This window comes from Acanthochromis polyacanthus, chromosome 20, assembly GCF_021347895.1.
Source record: "Acanthochromis polyacanthus isolate Apoly-LR-REF ecotype Palm Island chromosome 20, KAUST_Apoly_ChrSc, whole genome shotgun sequence".
In the NCBI taxonomy this organism is placed as follows: Eukaryota; Metazoa; Chordata; class Actinopteri; family Pomacentridae; genus Acanthochromis; species Acanthochromis polyacanthus.
In genome coordinates this window covers 13,666,789-13,688,301 of record NC_067132.1, presented here as the reverse complement: position 1 = coordinate 13,688,301, position 21,513 = coordinate 13,666,789, and the positions used below count along the sequence as shown (strand labels likewise).

At 41.2% G+C, this 21,513-nt stretch overlaps 1 protein-coding gene across 1 annotated transcript; it reads right to left on the bottom strand.

Annotated features, from left to right (window-relative positions):
- Window positions 1-118: 118 nt before the first annotated feature.
- Window positions 119-21,219, bottom strand: pdcd6 (programmed cell death 6). Its single transcript, XM_051940359.1, has 6 exons — window positions 21,008-21,219; window positions 17,057-17,118; window positions 6,688-6,732; window positions 4,005-4,163; window positions 1,540-1,649; window positions 119-997 (listed from the first exon to the last, which is right to left on the bottom strand). Exons 1-6 carry the CDS (start codon window positions 21,088-21,090, stop codon window positions 899-901), a joined length of 558 nt encoding a protein of 185 aa, XP_051796319.1. The 5' UTR covers window positions 21,091-21,219; the 3' UTR covers window positions 119-898.
- Window positions 21,220-21,513: the final 294 nt, after the last annotated feature.

Here is a 21,513-nt window from a genome sequence, read left to right as displayed (position 1 = left end):
AAAACTTCAAACGCACAGCAGAGGGCGAAATTGAGCCTTTTTAAATCCATACTTTTCCCCCTGCAATGAAGGCAAACACATTGCTGTCCCGTAAATAATGAGAGCAAACCCCACATCAGATGTTTTATTTTTTTAATAAAAGATTTCTCTGGTGTGTTATTTTGTTTTACACATTTTAAGGCATCATGCACAAAAAGTAAGCCATACTAAAGGCATTATGCTGACCCTCTACCAAAAATGAAACGTCCTAACATTAGAAGATTTGCTGTTAAAAATAAGTTTGTACAAATATGGCATGTAAGCTGGCATGTCAGTGAATCCCAAAGCAGAACATCGGCTGCTTTCACAGTTTTTGTAAACATGGCTTTGAGCAAAATAGGGCTGAGGAAAAGTCAAGAGAAAGGGAAAGCATGCTTGAACGTGGGGTTAAATTTCCCTGAAAAGCATGCAAATCATATTTACAATGCATCGTTTCACTCTCAGCAGAGATCCTTTTTTTAATTGTATCAATTAAAGGTAAGACATTACAAATGTTGTACATTAACAGACAGACTGACGGACAGAAAGACAGATGTGTCCATGATATTCCCCAACCCAGAGTCCCCAACACAGACATTGTTCAGATTGGTCAACGAACAAAACACTACAAGATTTTTTTTTTTCAAGCATTCAACTTCCAGATACTATCATCTGGGTAATATTACAACCTCAAAATAACTTAAGGTTCCTCAAAGGTTTCTAGTATTAATTTTAGAAATTTAAGTGAAATAGCCCAACTAGGGCTAACAATTAGGCTTTAAAAAATCTTGTAGTGTCCACCATGGCAGACATCCGGGAGGTGCCGGTAGCTTTGGCACAGTTGTGTCCAGTTGTGCTCTTCTGTGACGATCCGTGTGTGTTATACTATATTGAAGACCATGGAAAGATATTGTTCATATGAAACCTGGATCCAGCCATCCTGGTCTGTATCGTACCGCCTGAAAACGTCAGTCAACCTCTGTGGAAAGAACACAAAGTAGAGAATTAAAGCACAACAATAGCAAAATAATAATCATATTCTACAGCCTTCAATGTGAACAAACTGAACACTTAATCACTGACTAGAATAACTGCTTACATTGTCATTGTTAAATTGTTGTACTCTATATTTCGGAAGATGCACATTAATCAACATGAGTCCATTAATTCAAATCCAGTTTAGAGAAAAACTGAAGCTCCTGCTATGTTACTATCCCAAACCTCTTCAGGCTTCATTTACATTCGGCTGCCTCCTCTATAAATGTATGAAATTACTGAGAAGGAACAAACTGGCTCAAGTGGAACTCTCATTAGACATTCATCTAAAAAGGGAAGACTAATGTGTTCTTAAATATGCATAATTAAAACTCCTCTTTGAATCTTATGAATACATGAGTAGCCTTGTTGTGATGCTAGTACTACACTCAAGGACATCCTATATATGCGTGTTTGTGCATACAGCTGTGAAGAAAATGATTGATTCTATTACAGTCTACCCAGCTTGTTAGAATTCAGTGTTACCTGTAGAACAATACAGCACTGGATGAAGTCATCAAAGGCCACCTGTCCCTTCCTCTGGCGGTCAAACTTATCTATCAGAGTGCCGTAGAACTGGTCTGATAGACGGTACCCTACACACAACAACAAATACAACATCAGCTATAAAGTATTTTAAAGACAACCCACACATTCAGCCTGTTTTTTAAAAAAGTGATGATATAAAGCAGCTCGTCTGCGCTGTGGACACCCACTGAACACACCAGAGGAATCAACCTGGATGATCACCTCTGGCTTTCAGCCCGGACCTCGATACACCCTGAGGCGAGGAGGGATGTAAAAACTCTTAAGTACATAAGGGACCTGGACAGGTAAAGACTTTTAAATGAACCATAACATTTTTTAAACTGACTGTGGCAGAGCTGTAGATGGCTTGGATGACTGCAGACTGGCTGAGGCAGATGAACAAGTTGTGGCAGTAGCTGAGACGTGTTATGATTCGGTCTGATTAAAGGCATTCTTAGGATTGTCGCCGTCAGACTAACACTGTACATCTGTTTTATTGAGACGTTACCCCACTTCAACTGATCATCAGCAGTACCAGCACTCTTGTAAACAGCATATTTAATATGGGTCTGTTGGCATTTATGAGGATAAATAGTCTTCTGTGATACTGCTGATCCAGTTTTAGACCACACCCACACTGCAAACAGAGCCACAAAGAAATACAGAAAACATGCAAAGTCAAACACCTTTTTTTTTTTTTTTTAACTTGCCACTGGTGTCGCACAAAGGGATATTTTTGTTCACTCATTTTTATAACAAGCTGGAGCTTTTCATTTGCAGTTACTGTAATCACTGGAGGGCAAATCTTCTTCAGTTTTAAAACAACCTCTAGTGTTCAATCAAAGTCATCATGCGGCTGCTGGAGTCTTCAGATTGTTATTTTAAACATTTAATTGATCATTTGTGTACGTTCTCCCCTAATATTACACTAAAGCACTTTACAGACACAGCATTGCCGCTTCATGAGTCTGTTAAACCAACCGCATTTTCTCATTTAGGTCACGTTTCTATTAATGTTTCTTGTGGCTTCATTCAACCAACCACAGTGATGGAGAGAGCTGCAGAACTCGCATCGTATTCAACATTCACACGGAATTTGACAGAACATCATGTGACGTACACGACCAGTCAAAAGTTTGGACACATGTTCTCATTCAGTGGTTTTTATGCAATTATTTTACACACTGACGACATCAAAACTATAAAAAAAATATACATATGGAATTATGTTGTAAACAAAAAAGTGTTAATCTTCAGTATGAATCTACAATGCAGAAAATAATACAAATAAATAAAAAGCACTGAATGAGACGGTGTATCCAAACTTTTGATTCTTTGTGTATAATACATAAGAATGCAGGAATAAACAGAAGACTAAATCTAAGTTAACAGTAATAGCTTAGTGTATGTATGATTTCCCTAGTTACTAAAACTTCTGTTTGTGCGTGATGATAATCTCACTACAACTGTACCAAAAGCAAAATGAAAATATTCCAGCAGCTGTGAGGAGTTCAGGACTTTAGCAGAGGACTGCCATGTCACAAATTATTTACCAACAGCTCGCATGTCAAAAGTGAAGAATCCTGTCTGCATGTCAGAGATAATTTATCTTTAAGTGTTTTATGAAGTTGTTGATGCTGTTGTTTCATGCGTGCAACTCTCTCATATAGATCCTGCTGCTGGTAATTATTTAACTCCGAGGAAAAATCCCTACAAACAGCTGGAAGCAACACACTAAACCTCAACTCTTCATGTCTTTTGGAAAAAGAAAGATTGCATTCATTTTGTTGAGTATCCTTATTCTGAGCTGTTAGAGTCTGTTGTCATTGCAGTAACATTTTACTGTTATGGACTTCTCAGTTTGTAACCCAGCAGGCATGAAATTGTGGAGCACAGTGTGCGAGAAAGGTGTTCCGTGATTTTGGCACAAACTGTGTCTCTTGTGTTCTCTACTAGTGAGATCTCCACCTCAGTTTACGTTACTGGGTGTTCATTCAGACATGAAGCCGCCTTCAGTTGCCATCAGATTAATGGAAAGGATTGCGTGTCTGTCTGAAAGGGGCTTTACAGAAACCGTTCCGCTCTTTGCTGAGACACTTTTCTGTAAAATCATTCTAGTCTAAAGCACCTTAATCCGATAAAGACTGGTTTTGGATTTGCCCACTGTTATTTACACTGCAAGGCTGGAGATACATTAATGTGAAATTTAAAGGCGTTTACTACATGAGTGGCAAGTAAAAAATAAGGATAAAACTCAGACGTCTTCTTCTGGTATGCTGCTCTATTCATACGCACACAGAATTACTAAAAATACAAAAAAAAAAAACACCTGACCTTCTGACCCAGAGAAAGCCGAGAGACAGCCACGGAGCCCTCCACCACTGCCATTAAATTTAAATATACGAGCATACTTTGCTGCTCACCGAATCCTGTCAGCGCCTGTTTCAGCTCGTTCTTATCGATGAAGCCCGAGTTGTCCCTGTCGTAGGTCCTGAAGATGTTCTGCCAGTCTGTGATGTATTTCCACACACCGGCGAACTCGTTGAAATTCACTCCGCCTTTATTTTCCCTGTCGAACATGGCTGAAGAAGAGGGTCGAGAGGAAGAAACATCACTCACACTGTCTCACACAGAAACATATGCATACATCTCTGGAAATGTTGGACTTTTCTAACTGCTGACTAACATGAGGGCCAGTTTGGTGCCACATCCAGTTTTATTGGACTGTGGGAGAACAGCAGAGTTAACAGAGCGGGTCAGACAGACTCACACTTGACTAACTCCTGCCTCATAAGACTGCATTATAGCAGAGAAAGAAAACAGCTTGATCCCCCCACCAGTACTCCTCTCCTCACACCCATGCGGTTCAATCCAATTACCTCCCAACAAAGGGAGTGTTATCACAGGATATGCTTCTTGCTGTGGGACTATTAAACAATGGACTTAGTGTGCATGGTACAGGGGGAAGGAGAGGCAACGGAATTTTGGGGGATTTACTGTGGAAGTCACACAACAAATGCGAAACAAAGTACATATGAGACTTGGGGAAAGATATTTTTGACATTTTCATTTAAAGAGGAAGCTGGAGCATGCCAGGAAGCTACAGTTCCATTTTGGTCATTGACTTAACCCCCTACATATTATTTTGATGTATGAAAGTTACATTTTTAAATGGTTTTCCATTAAAGTAATCCCTTTCCATCTTAAAATAGCATAGATGTAACTCAACACACTACACAGGTCTATTAAATCCCTGCCTCCATCTCTCTCCATCCACCTGTCTCAAACACCTTAAATTTACTCTGAGCTTTGCAATGGCTAATTGTACTATTTTAGTAAATCAGTCACATGTTTGAACTGCAAACTAATTCTGAAAAAGAATAATGGTACGGAAAGTGGCGAACTGCAAGTCGACAGGTTTGAGGCTATTTATGCGTTCAACCCCTGTAGTCAAAATCTGCACTACAACGCAACTTCAAGGTGGAAATACTTCTAAATGGCGTTGGTGTCATACTTTAATCATGATCTGTCTGCCAGCATACAAAAAAAAACCCATATGGGCCTGTTAAAGTATAAAAAAAACTTGATGTTTAATTTTACCACTTTCAGATCCTTGCTATTGCGCATGTAGACTGGGATCATTCCAGAACTGGAGGACATTTGGGCTTCAAAATTTTTGAAAAATAAACCTTCTCTTTAACAGTTTTCTGCTGCATACTGATCAATAATGGGTAATAAACTATCAATGGCTTGATTAGCTCAGCTTCCACATCAATGGTAAAAGTTTTGCCACGTGTTTTATTTGCTGTTTGCTCTAATCACAGGAACATGATTGCTAATCCATGCTAATGTTAGCTTTTTCTCAGGAGTAGAAGCGAGATATTTAGGAGGACAAACTGACTGATGGAAAACAGTCACGAAAAAAGTAAAAATAATTTGCCTTATCCTGATAATATGCATAACTGGGTTGCATGAAGCAGAATGAGATATTCAATCAATGCTGACAGTGTTATGAAATTATGAAAAATACAAGAGAGGATGTAGCTTTCCTCTACCTATTCTTTTGGAAATCTGTTTGATGATGTTAATTCCAGCGTTTCATGTGATTCACTGTTTTCTTCTTTTACCAGCTAAAAATGTTATGCTAACAGGGTTGTGTGCATGTTGTGGGACACACGTTCAATGCATAATAATAATTATTTTAAATATTATGTTGATTAAAAAAAAAATTCCTACAATTACAAGAGACATCAATGCAAAAAAAAAAAAGAATACCAAAAAAGGAGGTTTAAATTTCATTTTAACTGTTTTATTTGAGATTCAATTTGGTCATCAGAGGGATGGGACAAGAGAGAACCAGCATTTTAAGGCTAACTCCAGACTTATTTGGTATTTTTAAAGTACTTTGAAACATTCTTTTCTCCTACTTTTTTAGATTTTATCTCAGGACAAGAACATTTACACAACAGCTGCCTGTTTTAGTATTTTGTACATAAATTATTTGAAATTTGATGGGTGGGACGTAAAATGTCCTCCAGTTCTGGAATGGCTCACTAGCTTATCAACCTGACTCCATTTAAAACAATTTAAATCAGAATTCACTTGTTCTGTTGCCTCCTCAACACGTCTCACAGCAGACACACCACATGGACATGCTATTAAATCTAGAAGCGAAACCAATTCAGATGTCTAAAGTATAGTTTGTTTATTTGTGTGTAGAAATATAGTCTGACCTACAGCAGATGGATTCTCCTCAGCTACATTGAAGAGTTTAAAGTTTTTATCCTCAGCTGCATATTACAACCGTCTTAAAAGTGTAAACAGATCGATATCTGTAGTCTGAGGCAACTGGCAGCTGCCCTTTGGGACCCGCTTTCCCATTTCCTTGCAGATGCTCTCTCTTCCTCGTTTTATTGATGGCTGCAGGTTTTCACTGGAGCAGCAGTTCCTAAAGCAAAGGTCTGTTTGTCTGTGCCCTCAGATTGCACAAACCTTAATGAATTAATCTGGTTGTCATGGCAAGGAAGCAAACAAACAACTTAAGAAGCTCGAGTACAAAAGGCGCCTGTGTGAAGGTTGGGTACGTCACAGTCAGCAGTTACTTACATATGATGGAGCGGACTGTCACTGGGTTAAAAGGAGTCCATGTGCCTGTGAAACAGAGAAACATCGGTTAAAAACAAACCAACAGCATCACCAATAAGTTCCTCTATTTAGCCGCTAAAGAAACAAAGGAAGCTGTGATGAAACACCACAATTAGGACAGAAAACAAGCTTTAAAAAGCACATTTTAGAAGATTCCCTTAAGGTATTTTTGAGTAATAACCTGGAGATCACTGCTTAGATTTTTTTTTTTTTAATTGGAAAACAGGCATTTTTTTTCTCATCACTGTGACTTAATTATCAAGATTAATATTTTTGTTGCTACCATATTCATTGTAAGCCCAGTACTGTATCACCACATAGCAATGAAATGATCACTTCATTATCTTGGGCAAACAAATGATGTCAATGTTAATCTTAATTTTAAGATAAGTAATAATAGCATTAATATTGGCCCAGTTTATCTTCTCTCCATTTTTACACTGTCAGTTTGTTTTCCTTGCTTAGATAAACATTTCAAAAAGGCCCTTCTCACATTTTCTGACACATCACAGTAGGAAAAGCCCACATCAACAATAATTACTGTCTGCCGTTTTATTTCAGTCTGCAGATCGCTGTGTAGTGTCCAGTGCATGTACAATGCTCTACAGAAGAGAAAACTACCACTGCAAAGCTCTGCAGCTGTCTGCGATGATGAAAAATGATGATCATCAGTAACATCCCAAGAGTATCGCATGGGGAGCAGCGGATGAGTGAATTGGGGAGTAATTCTGGACACTTTTTCACAGCAGATGTTGACTTGTCAGGAAAAGCTCAGATGTACCGGTAACATTAATGACGGTTCTGCTGCATTTAATTGTCCAAGTAAGCAAAGTCGAGAGCTCGTGGGCCCTGAAACCGAACCCCAAAATAGAATGCAGCAGTCATTAGTGTCGATGCTTGCATCATTATCATTACTAATCCACAGTGCTTGTCCTGTAATGACATGTCAAAGTGTCGGACACGAGGAGGATGTATTGTGCTCGCTGGCTCACTGTCGTGGTTCACTGGGACACAGAACCATTACTAATGCTGTTAATCCCACCTGTACTTCTCCCACTATGACAAACCAAAACAGCTGCTGTGAAGAAGGCCTATCCTGACAAAAGAACATATTAAAATGTGATCAGGCAAAATAAATTAGAGTGATAATGTTTTTTGTTTTGATTAAGCCTAATGACAGAAAGGAAAGTCTCATCTGAAGACTTTAAATTACATGTCAGCACCACTGGAAGCCAGAGCAAGACTGACAAAATCAGGAATATCCTGTATGACATATCTTTCATCTGTGGTCTGCCGTAATATTTTGGTTTCCTCTACCATTTCCTCGTGCTGCTGTACTGGATGATATAATATCCTGACAAAGGTAGACAATAGAAGAACTCACAAAATGACATAAAACAGATGAGTTCATAGGATTTTAAACCAACTACATCACAATACTGCATCATAACGGCGGAAAAAATGGACAAAAAAGTTTTTAAAAGGCACTTCAAGTGACTCCTGTGACCTTTTATTGGCCCTTTTCCAAAACACACAAAGTTGTTTTTCATCTGAGGACGAATTTCAATTATATGTGAATACACCTGCCGTTTATATGGTCAGAAAAAAGACTGATGGGCCTTTAGTTCAGATGGGTGTTTATACTTTATAGCCTGCTTCACAGTCTCAACTCTCAAGACGCTGAGATTTATCAGGTCATCGAACCGTTTGCTGACTCACCACCTCACTTTATTACCAACAGGCCGACACTTCAGAACCAGGAATAAAGAGAAGTGAGTGTAGGAGGATGCAGGAGAAGAGAAACATAAAACCCAAGACAACGGGAGCGATAACCAGCAGAAGAGAACAGACACGAGGAGATGAGGTGAACAAAACATTTTCAGTTTAGGTTATGTTGCAGTAACTTGAACTCTCTAGAATACTTTTGCTGACCTAAGACTCTTCCCTGCAACTCTATCCGCAAACCCTAAAACAGCATCTGCAGGATTTTAACATCTTGCCAACGTTGTGGAGCTTTTTTTCTTTTCACGCTGCTGCTTGTTTTTGATTTCCCTCTGCTCTGCCAGCAGTAAGCAGGTTTGCAGTAAGAGCTTAGATAAGAGCACCTCGTTTAAATAAGAAGGCTTCAAGCCAAACGGGAACTTTGTTTCTTTGCTGATTTATTTTCACCTTCATTTCACTTTTGAAAGTCCATTAAAGTGACCAAATAAATAATAAAGGGGCTGAAATAAAATTAGGACTTCATAACTTGAAGGTTTTGGGATGATAAATACTGCATGTGCTCCAGAAGACACTAGTCATTTCCTCCCTCTTCCTCGGTTTGTTTTATTGATGGCTGAGGCCGTCTAGGACTCCGGGTAGAGCTGTTCTGGGACCAGCCCCGAGGCTCTTACTGGAGCTGGGGTTTGGGCCAGAATCTATATTCCTAGTTCATCTGTTGGGAGTGCTGATCTGAAGCAACAAAAATAAAGTATCATAAGTTTACTGATGCGAGGCCAATTTGTAGAGCCAGGTCAGCGTTACTGCGTGTTTATTTTCTCACAGAGACAGCGAATATTCTTTTGTAGCATAAATGTTGCTCCAGCATGAGGCCTTCAGATAAATGACCAAAGGCAGAGCAAAGAGCAAGCTGTGACCTTTCCAGCCACTTGAATTCTTCGACTCGCACACGTTTCACACCAGTAGCTGGTTGTGAGGTCACCGGTGTATGTGTCAGACGGGCCGCGGCCGCCCAGTGTGAGGCGGCCAGTATGGCTGAGATGTTTGTGTGCGTCTGACGGCAAACTAGGCACAATACGCCCTCTGTCCGGTCTGCACACTGGGCTCTCTCACCGGTGAACCCAACTGCTCATGGTGAGGTGGAGGGAAGTGAGGAGGAGGAGGAGGAGGGCAGAGAGGGAATATAGGAGGTGAGGAGAGAGGCGGGCTGGTGGAAAAACAGAGTGCAGCGACCGCAGTGTACACACATGCACATAACGGTCGTGATAGAGCTCAGTGAGATGCTTGTACGTACACGCCTGACACAAGCAAGCACACATGGACATGAACTTTTTCCAAACACACATTAAATGCTCAGATATGCACCGCACAAAGTAGGTACACAGACTTGAACCCAAAAACACACACGGACTACATCCTGTCTGGGGTAAACGTTTGACCTTGAGAGGAAAAAATACAAGTCATATTTCAAATGAAGGCATCAGTTTCATCTCTACTTTATCCTAAAACTACAAAAGATATCAACTACATAAAAAAATACTGCCATCATTGTGATCATTCTTGCAATTAAGTTGCATGTGTGGTATCTAAAATCAGCAGAATTCAGTCAAATTATTACTCGACCGAAGAACACGGCAGAGTTATGTGACGATCGACATACGTTTGTCTGTCCATCAGCAACATAACTAAAAAATAGACAAACTCATCTGGATGAAATTTTCAGGGAAGGTCAGAAATGACATAAGGACCAAGTCATTGGATTTTGTCAGAGACGCAGCTTATAGTCTGGATCCATGGATTTATTAAAGATTTCTGTATCACTGCAAGACAGCAGCACAACGTCACTGTAACTATGACAACAAGTGAAGACTACGTCAGCTGCCTGCTGATGATCACATGATCTTACTACAAATCCACTGCTGTGGACTTATCAGGACTTATCCACCAGAAATCATACAACGACCGAGCAGTCTTGGAGGAGTACTGCTCTCTGAGTGCTTTTCTTGTTGCTCATGTGTCACAAAGCAACAAAAGTAGTCATAAGGCGATCAGTCAGTCAGCTCTATCTATTTTTGTAGTTTACGACGGTCAACAGTCATGATTTGTATTACTGACAATAAGGAGGTCAAGGAATTCAGGAAAAACAGCTCTGGTGCCTCAGACCATTACCTAAAAATGACTAAGTCTAACACAATCAGCGTATGAGCCAGTCACACCACGACTGATGACAAGCAGCCGATGAAAAGGTACTGAAAAGCTTAACATTGGCTTCCAAAAATAAGTGTCCATCTAACTCAACTTCTGTGTAACAGAGTTCAACAGTACACTGCAAGTGTAAAAGATAAAGGTAGCAGAATGAGCTCCTCAAGCTCTGCTATTCAGTCATCTCTGCATCTCAGCAATTTCTCTACGCTACTGCGTCTTCTACACATTTAAATAAATAACTAAAGAGGAGCATAAATCAGCATGTGCAGGAGAGTGGGGGAGCATGATGGCGAGTTGGTATGATATCTGCTCACTGCTGAGCGAAGGAAGGCCAAAAAAATGCATATTTATAGCAAATGGCGTAGGCATACACACAACACAGCACTGACATGCACCTCAACGGCACGAAGCCAATCAGTCTCATCAGGGATGATGCACCGTCACACCCAGGACTGAGAGAGGGATGAGGAGAAGAGGGAGGACAAATAAAGAGAGGAGAGAAAAGTGGGACTAAGTGTGGAGCATGGATGAGAGGCAAAGAGAGAAAGTTAGAGTAAGAGAGGACAAACAGAGGAGAGAACACAGCAGGCACAGAGCCGGTGCCATATCCTCCTGAGAAAAGTATGGAGATGAAATAGGAGGAGGGGAGGAGAGGAGAGGAGAGGAGAGGAGAGGAGAGGAGAGGAGAGGAGAGGAGAGGAGAGGAGAGGAGAGGAGAGGAGAGGAGAGGAGAGGAGAGGAGAGGAGAGGAGAGGAGAGGAGAGGAGAGGAGAGGAGAGGGGAGGGGAGGGGAGGGGAGGGGAGGGGAGGGGAGGGGAGGGGAGGGGAGGGGAGAGGAGAGGAGAGGAGAGGAGAGGAGAGGAGAGGAGAGGAGAGGAGAGGAGAGGAGAGGAGAGGAGAGGAGAGGAAAATAGATTCTTCTTAAAAGTTTATACAAACAGTTCAACAGTCTTTTATGCAGTGAGTCACATATTTGTAACTTGTAGCATAAATGATCTGCTAGAACAGAGTTTGTCATGTTTCCTCTTATTATATTCATACATGTACTTTTGTACCTTTTTCCCGGCAACATTTAGTTCTGTGTCTGACTTCATGTTAGCCCTCTTGATTGATTAATTTGTCGTGTTTGCTGTGTTTCCTGTGTCTGTAACTTTAAGACATGCCTGGGTCCCTGTGGTGTTGGCATGGTGTTAGGGGTGTGGCACTCGGACACCGACATAGCAACTCCCCCCCTTGGATTTAGCGTCCAATAGATTTTACATCCTGTTCAATTAGTTACCCAATGAGAGCTGTACACCTGGTATAGTTTCAATATATCCGTTTGCCTCGTGTTTGATCACACTGACTCTGATGAAGACACTGCAGTGTTGAAACATTAGTCTGTTTGCACAATAAAAGGCTGGGAGTAAAGTATTGTGCTTTAGAACCTTTTGGAAATGATCTGTCATGCTTTTAATGTGGTTTGTGACAGCAGAACAAGTAACATAACTGCCACGGTGAGCATCAAAACACTCGGAAAAAACAACTGAAAATATCCTGTAGTGCTGCTTCACATCTGAACGCGACTTTAAAGGACGCTGTAAAAACATGCAAGTGAAGGATGGCTGATTTCAGACGTGCATAAAGACAAGTAGACAGAGGACTGAAAGGAGAGATAAACAGAGGGATGGAAGAGTTACCATGAACAGGAAAGGCCCAGCAACCCCTTCCTGAACCTCTAAGAGCTGGGATGTCGAACATGCGACCCGTGGGCCAAAACTGGTCCTCCAGGTGGTCCAATCTGGCCCACAGAAAGAGTTTGTAAAGTGTGAAATTTACAGAGAAGACATCAACTACAAATTGTAAATTTGTAAAATTATATATTTAAAATAATTTTGAGATCACGACAAGCTGTTTTGATCGTAAAGTACTAGATTGGTCATTGTTCTTTTGTGGTTTGTCTCATCTGCTTTATTTTGCGTTTCTTTTTTGTGTTGCTTTTGTTTTTGTCTTATTTTTGTCATTTTGTGTTTTGCTTTATTTGTTGCTTTGTGCATCGGTTTTTTTTTTGTTATTTTATGTTATTTTTGTCTCTCTGTGTTTGTCCATTTCTTTGTCATTTTGTTTCTCGCTTTTGTCATTTTTTGTCTCATTTCTGTCATTTGTCCATTTTTTTGTGGCTTTGTAACTTTGATTTTTTTTTGTCTCTTTTGTTTTGTTTTGTGTCGTTTGTCTCATTTTTTATTTTATTTCTCACTTTTGTCACTTTGTGTCTCATTTTTGTAATATGTTGTCTTGTTTATGTTGTTTTTTAGTCTTTTATAGAGTAAAATACTATATCATGCAGTTCCAGATACCTGTGGCTAAATGTTTTGTGCCTCTGTAGACACACTGTGATTTGTAAGTTATAATGCGTAAACAACAAAATGAGGCAGAATGTTGTTGAAATTAAACTTATCTTTCTTAAGAAATTCCAGTTTGCTCATAATGTTTTTGTAAAACGACAATTCCTTGAATGTGAACATTTTTGCACTAAAACAGAGGAAAAATTTGGAGTTGTTGTTATTTAACAGCTATTATGCTGTGATTTTACTGGTGCGGTCTACTTGAGATCAAATTGGGCTGAATGTGGCCCTTGAACTAAAATGAGTTTGACACCCCTACTCTAGAGCCTTGATACTCTCTGCACTTCTGACACAGGAGGGCTGAAAAGAAGGAGAGGAGTAAAGAATAGGCAGGTGATAAAATAAAAGATTAAGATGGACAACACTGACACGGCAGACAAAGCTCGGTCGAAGCTGATGTAAATAAAGGCAGCACTTGCAGGGTCAGCAGAGTCACGACAGACAGTCCAACAGTGACGAGGTTGGTGGCTTCGGCAAGCAAACTGCAGGACAGGATGCAGTGCTGTGTGTGTTCAGCTCCACTGGCTCTGGTTCATATCAGAATGAGCCTAATGAACTGGCGGAGACTGGACCGGGAAACCTGCCGCTCGCTACACGCACACACAGCACAGTGGACGTGCACACAACACGGCAAGAACACACACATAAAAGCCAAGTCTAAAAAAGCTACTCACTAGCCCTTGGCAAAAAGGGGAAAAAAATCTGATGAAATGCACAACACACACATAGTCTTGATAAATACATGTGTCCGTGCATGCATGCTCAAACACACTTGCACACTAATCAGTATGCTGAGCCAGAGCCACTGCGCAGCCTGATAACAGCTTCTTTCACTGCTGCTGCTGGCTTCGACACTTCTTTTTCTCTCCTTTGAAGTGCCCAGAAAAATGGGTTTCTGGGGAGTGTAATCTTTTCAAAAGTCTTTGAAAAGCTGCTGGTGCAATTCAGGCATAAACTTGATGGGGCACACATTATATTTTAATGAGAAGACAAAACATCAACCTGAGCAACAGTACAGTACAGAGCGAACGGCATTCCGAAATATACGTCTCATTAATCAGTACCGCATTTCAATATCATGGCAAGCAAGGTCAAGAAGCAATTCTGGTGCAGTGTGGTGTGTGTGGTATGGAAACAGATATTTTATCAGCCTGCCAATGCTGTGGCAGCGCTGCTCAGTCAAAGCAAGCATACAACTTGCCAGGATTTGAGCAGAGAAGAGGACCTGTATCATTTATTCAACACTGCTCTCCAAACTGCCTGGCAGAATCACAAGTATACTTCTTTTTTTTGTTGTTTAGGAGGCCCGACGGGAAATGAACCCTTAATCCTGTTTGAATCCTCCTCCTCCTCCTGAGCTACACATGATCAAGAGTGACTGCACTTCCCATCACAAGCAGCTGTAATCCTCGTGTTGTATCCCAGAGTCCTTTTAACGCTGATTTTGGAGATATTTCTTCGCTGTCTTCAATCAGATTAACTATCATTCTGCATTACAGACGGCTTACTGCTCGGATTAAATGTTTTTAATTGACTGTTCACTAAGAACCTGTTAAAGGGTTTAAATAAACATGCACCTGATGGTCATGTACGTGATATTGTGCTTGAAAACTGAGGCTAATCCTGTGTGCTTCTGGCCACAGAGGAACCACATAGAAGTCCTAAAAGTGCAGCACTAGTTAATTCTAGTATTAGAAGTGTGATACATTAAGATCAGGCTCATATGTCAGTCTTCTATAAGCCTGTTGAGCCATTTAGAAAACATAATTTATTAAATTTAACCTTTGTTCTATCAGACAAGTTAGTTGAGAACTGGTTCTCGTTGACAATAACGACCTTGTCAAGAGGTGGCATACAAGATGAACAACAAAAGCAGTTGTAAGGAGTTCTGGGAGTAAAGCAGATGGCAAAGTGGTAGATAGTGTCTAATTTATGGAGGAGGCTTTTTGAAGCGGATCTGCATAGCACATCACCATAATCAAATAAAGGAAGGACTTTCACTTTACCAAGAAGGAATTTGGCGGAGTGCGTGAATGAAGATTTGTTACGGTAGAGAACGTTGATTCTGGATTTAATTTTGGAGAGGAGAGTATTGATATGCATTTCAAATGAGAGTGAACGATCAAGACAAATTCCCAGATACTTCTAGCAGAATGCAAATTGGATTTCAGTGCCATTCAGTGAGAGAAGTTTGATCGGGTTTTCGATTTGTGGGAGGTTTCTGTTGAAGCCCATACAAGGAACTAGATGTATAGACAATGGTGTCATTGCTGTACAGATGGATGTGCGAATTGGTTACGGCATGGGTTCTATAGTTGATGGAAATGTTAAAGACTGTTGGACCAAGTATTGAACCCTGTGGAACTCCTTTGTGAATTGGTAAAGGGTCTGAGAGAAGACCGACCCTCACTGACTGCATGCGCCCAGAACAATAGCTTCTGAACCAACTTTCACAATTCTTGGACAGACCGATATTTCTTAACCTTTCCAACAGAATGAAGTGGTCGACAGAGTGAAATGCCTTAGCCAAGTCTACAAAAACAGCTGCACAGTATTCTCTGTTGACAATAGCACACACAATATAGTTTATGACTTCAAGTGAGGCAGAAATGTAGCTTTCATCTGATCTAAAACCAGACTGCAAGGGGTTAAAGGCAGTATAGGTCTCCAGATTGGGTGGGTGTGTGTGTGTGGGTGTGTGTGTGGGTGTGTGGGGGATTTATGCTTTGGGTTTCACCTTCAATGCTACAAGAGGAGAGGTGAGGGAAACTTGACAAACTGCCGTGCCAACTTCTCATTAACTTTTACAGAGGAGCAGTAGAGAGCATCCTAATTGGAAAGATCACAAACTGAGATGTGCACGGTCCAAGACGGGAAGACTCTGCAGCAGGTGATTAAAGAACACCAGAATCATCTACTGAACATCAATGATGTCAGTAAGACAATATGTCTGTGACCCCAGCCACAGCGTGTTCGCCCTGCTGCTGCCTGGGGAAGCAACACAGAAGTATCTGCTGCTGTATCACCATGCTTCCAAGCGGTTTCTTTCCTCAGGCTGTGAGATTACTGAATTCATCCTCCACCCTTCACCATGAAAACAGTCTTATTGTTATGACTTGATTATAAAGTTTTTATATAAATTTGCAAGTAACATGTAATTTTATTATACACTCTTATGCTAATTCTGTTTATCCGAATCTTGAAAAGAAAAGAGATTCACATTCTACCATAAGAACATCCAAGACTAGCTTCCACGCTATGGAGGAGTTAGTCATGAACAGCAATTTTTTTGTTAATCCCAACAAAACAACGTAGCATGAAATGCCTGGGCCTGGAAGGTAACACTGGATTACTATATTAGGCAGTAAGCTAATTCGTTTGGAGCCCAGACACAACATTTTGTTTGTAATTCTTTGCACTTTTGTGGTTGTATTTTAGTCAGAGAAAACATTAAACAATAAAAAAGCCCCTAGTCAAGCTTGTCAAAATGCAGACTGTAGTTCTTACTACAGCCTCCAGAAGCAGGTCTGTGTGACACCGCTGGACTACTGTGGACTTATAACTCAGTGAAACCGTCCACACTCACAACTTCAACCATTAACCAGTCCTTGCAGTGAGTTGGTTGTCTTTGAAGAGACATTGAAGTATATCAAAGTGGGTTCCTTGAAGCAACACTAATAAACTTTTCACCTGCTTCTCTGTTGTCCTGGGACAAAAATAAAACTTCATTCACTTTTATTCGATCCGCCTGTCACCCACGGATAAAAATAAATTCCCAATCCACTTTGTGCTTAGACTCGGCAGTTTCTTAAATCAGAGAGACCGATGATGTGTGAAGAAGGAGACGGGAGAGGATCAAAAAAAGAAGCAGGGAGAAAAATATGAAAAGGGTGGGGAGCAAAGAAGAGATGGAGACTGAAGGGGGGAGAAGGGAAGGAAACAAAGCCTAAATGGTCAGAAAAAGAAGGAGAAAGTAACAAAAATGGGAGTGGCACAATCCTCAGAGAAACAATGATACGCACCGTTTGATAAGGCCTGCTGAAGCTCTGAGTCTGATATCACTCCACTCCGGTCTTTGTCGACCCTGGGGACGAAAGCACAGATTAGATACCGCCGGCTTTAACCACTTCACACCCACAGACACTCCAGCATACAATAGCGGCCGACATCAGCAGTCGCCAACTGAAACTTTATCTCCCTGAGCGTGTGTTAGTGTTTCAACACTCCACGGGGAATGAATGGAGTTGTATGACCGGGGCACACAAGGCAGTTTGTAGCTCTGAGAGAGCAGCCACACACGCTGTGAGTGTGTGTGGATGTGTGTGTGATCCTGAGACTGCAAAGTGAAACTGAATGTTACAAACAGCTCTTAGTCGTACCAGCACAGTGTCAGCTTGCAAGAATCTCAGACAGATTTTCCAAGTGATGAGTGAGACGAAAACAAAAAATTCTTCAGATAAGAGGGACCAGTGTGAGCTTATAACATTACATTAACTAACTTCTGACTGCTTTTTGATAAGATCCTATGAGAATAATGTAACCAGTTTGATTTAATTAAATATCAAAGAGATAATTCTACAAAAAAAATGTATAAAATTGCTTTCAAACTGTCAAAATAAGACAGAATTCATGAGAAGTATGCATGATGATAAAATAAACTGGACTGTCTCTTTATTTGCGATCAGGGATGGAACAAACATGTCACAGAAAACTAATCAGTAACAAATCAGATCTTTGTCCAAGCAAAAAACATCAAATATTCTCAGGTATAACCTCTCACATGGTAATCTGGACATTGAGACAATGTGAGACATGTGATTTTCCATCATTTTCTAACATTCAAAAGGACAAATGACTAATGAAACAAGAATTTAATTAATAAAAGAGTTGCAATTCTGGATTATTTCCATTAATATGAATCTAATATACTGCAAAATGTCATAAAATGGTAAAAACATTTGAGTTACAGAGACAACACCAGCATTTTTTTTATTTTACAATGGTGAGGCCACAACCAGACAATCTTTGACATGAATAATAAATCACTGGACTCAACTATTTAACTGTTTCAGCCCTAAACAAGCCTTTCGGCCGTCCCATCTCTAAGTGAATGGTTAATTTTTAAATTTCTGTAAGGGAAGAAGAACTGGAGGAAAGTGCACAGCTATTCTACAGATGAGCTGCTGGTAGATATCAAACAGTAGAAGGTAAAGCCGGACTTGTATCTATTAAGATTTACTCAAGCTGCACTCAGCCATGTCTTTTTCTCTGGGATGCAGAGACGAGAAGACATTAACAGGCCGGACTGTAACACAAATAACGGGTTTTGAAATGCAGCTTACTGAAACATCCAGTGACTCAGTTGTTCCTTAGCAACCTGCCTGACCCAACCTGTTGACGCAGAGCTCGCTCAATAAACAGTCTGAATACCAGCAGAGCAGAAGAGGGAGGAGATGAGACGGGGAACCCCTCCATAGGTCCAGCCCAGTGCTGCCTCTGTGGGCTGCGCTTCTGCTCCCAGCTGTGATGCATTACCGTGTGGTCATATCTCCATGTTTGCAGCCTTCACGGCTTTCTTAACGGCGATCAGCCACATGTACGTATGTGCTCCTCTGCTTTACCTTCCCCCACTTAACAAAACAAAAACAAACATGGAGACCGACATGGTCCCAGCGTGTCTCCATAAAAGCCCGCTTTGTCCCAGTGAAGGTGAGGAGTGGTTGGGTTGGGGCAGGCAGCGGGGGTACCCAACCTTCACTAAACACCGATAGATTAACTCAAAGAAGTGTGTGTGTGTGTGCGTGCACAGGCCTCCCCCTCTCCTGCCTCCTCCTGTCCTCACCTTACTAACGCCTCAGGTAAAGCTACCTCGCCACTGAGAAAGAAGTGAAAGCATCATTAAAACTCCCCTCTCGCCTGCAGAACTGACAGTTAACCATCTGGTGTTTCCATCTTTTCAAATGCACCAACTTAAAAACAGCACTTGTAAAGCAGCAGGGACGACATAAAACACCACGACTGAGTCAGTTATTCTGCTCACATTTTCCCATGTTTCACTGTTTCCTATTAAGTAGTCAGGTTGGAATATGGCTTGCGGAACAACGCCCGCCCTACTTTCCACACAACTGGTCCAAATGTAAGGCGATGTCATTGTGGCTCCCATGGTGGAAAAGGGGGGGAAAAAAACCACTTTTCCTTGCTATTTTTTCCTATTTTTACATTTTTTTTCTAAGGCTCAATTTGCAGAATGAATCCTGAGACCGTCAGATCTAATCATACTGCGTCTGAAAAGAACTGCCAGTAAAATCTCTAGACTTTTTCTCTCTCATAGACTGTGAACATGTGGTTGTTGTTCATCCATAGCAACCAATCTGCATTTCTGATCTATAAAAAAAAAGAGCATTGTTGTTCTTGACTCTTGAAGGGCTGGGTGCAAACATTTTTGTCATGCCAACGTCATCCATAAGAAAGGAGGCTAAACGGAAAGAATTCTTCATGAGTCATCCAGTCTCAAGTCATGGAATCACTTTGGAGGTTCTCCACCTTCACCATGTGAAAAAACACCTTCAAAACGAATGACTGCTTTTCTTCTCCTGCCATGATGATCCAATCAGACAGACTAATGATTTGACAGGACAAACAAGTGAGCTACAGTGCATTAATTGATTGTTTAAAGCAGAAGGACAGTGAGTCATGAACTGCTTGTTGTGAGTATGTGAGATTGAGAGGCCTCCTGCGTCAACTATGCTCTATTGACTGTGATCACATGACCGAGGGAATTCCAGCAGCCAGATATTCACCAAGAGGCAGCAGATGAGGCGACACAATGCTCGTGGGAAGGCTGACTCTGTGTGTTCATGACAGTCACAACACTTGACACAAACTGATGCTGACTCCGACTGAGTACACAGTCATGATAGTCATGAGGAGTGCTGTTTGCGTGACCGCGAACGAAGCAGCAGGACCGTGTGAATGAGAAAGAGATGGCAGAAGATGAAGCATGCACATCCGACCTGATCTTTCAGAGGTTTTGCACCATACATAAATAATTTGTTAAGGGTGTTTTGAGCCTCGCAATGCTCGCAGCATCTCAATGTAGTGAGAGAAAAAAATCCTCTGCAGTATTACATAACTCTATAGCTATTACCAGGGGCCAGAGCATATCAACATTTCTCTCTCTGAATACTACTATGACCTTCTTAGCGGCTGACACACTTTTGACTCAGACTATGGGGAAATTGATGACTATCAGGAGGTGAAAGCCGCCACAGATACTGCAATAATAAAATGAGAGGGAGAAAAACAGAAGACGTATTGAAATTAGCTTTAAAATGTATTCATGCCAGCCTCCTTTAAATTCATCTCCTGCGTCATATAGAGCTACAATTGTCAGGTAATCCCATACTGACAGATGCTTTTTTTGGCTTGGTGCAGATGTGATGCAGAGACAGAAGCAGTGCTGTAAGAAGTCATTCATTAGGGATGTGAGTCACATCAAAAATGAAAGTTTGAAGTGAATTGTGTTTCTTTTTGCTTCAGGGGAAAAGCCCTCAAGGACTCCTGGAGGTCTCAGGTTTAAAAACTCTCACTGCTGGGGAAGACAACACTGAGGCTGCGACTTCATTTAAACACAATTTACCGTCAACCCCACGGCCATGTGACAGTGTAAGTGCAGCGATGTAAGGCACCGGAACAGCTGAGTGACGTGTAGCAGCAGCAGGCTACACTGAGAAGTAACATTTCCTCAACTGAGGTAACCTTAGCTCTGACAAATCACTCATTTCACTGCCAGGTGCTGCTCGGAAGCAAAAATACTTAGAAAGACGCGAGAGTAAAAGAGACAAAACGAGCTTTAAATGAAATATTTAGTGTCAGCACCACCCAGCCCCACTCTCTTCCCCTCCGAGATACACACGACAGCAGTTTTTCACTGCGGAGCGGACCGAGACAACAAGCCGCCTTCCGCCACTCACCTCTGAAAGATATTCCACAGGAAGCCCTGGTCCGGAGGAGCGTTGATGTGCGGGGGAGCTCTGTACGGGCTGTGGTACGCCATTTTAAAGGGAGTGCTCTGTGAGAAATTGTGCGAGTGGAGCCCGTGTTTCCTCCTGCTGTAGTTTCTCCTCAATCAGACTCCTCCACCCGACGTTCACGTTACCGCCTGCCTCCGCGCGCTCAGGGGCGGGGCCAATCATTCAGCACTACCCAGAAGGAGGGTGACGTCACACCCTGCTGTCACTAACAGTAAAAATAGAAACTAGCATTTGGGTTACCATTAACTGTAACATCCAGGTTACTAATCAACTGTAACATCCAGGTTACTGATCAGCTGTAACACTCAAGTGGCTAACAAACTGTAATATTCAAGTTGCTGTCAAACTGTAACATCTAAATAACTATTAACTGTAACACCGAAGTTATTGATAAACTGTATTAACCAAGTGACTAATAAACTGTAATATTCAAGTTACTGTCAAAC

Excerpts from the sequence above, each read along its gene's own strand:
- pdcd6 (XM_051940359.1), bottom strand. The coding sequence starts at position 21,090 with ATGGCGTACCACAGCCCGTACAGAGCTCCCCCGCACATCAACGCTCCT. Across the intron at positions 17,119-21,007 it reads CTGTGGAATATCTTTCAGAG|GGTCGACAAAGACCGGAGTG; the intron begins GTGAGTGGCGGA and ends TTTCGTCCCCAG. Across the intron at positions 4,164-6,687 it reads GACAGTCCGCTCCATCATAT|CCATGTTCGACAGGGAAAAT; the intron begins GTAAGTAACTGC and ends CCTCTTCTTCAG.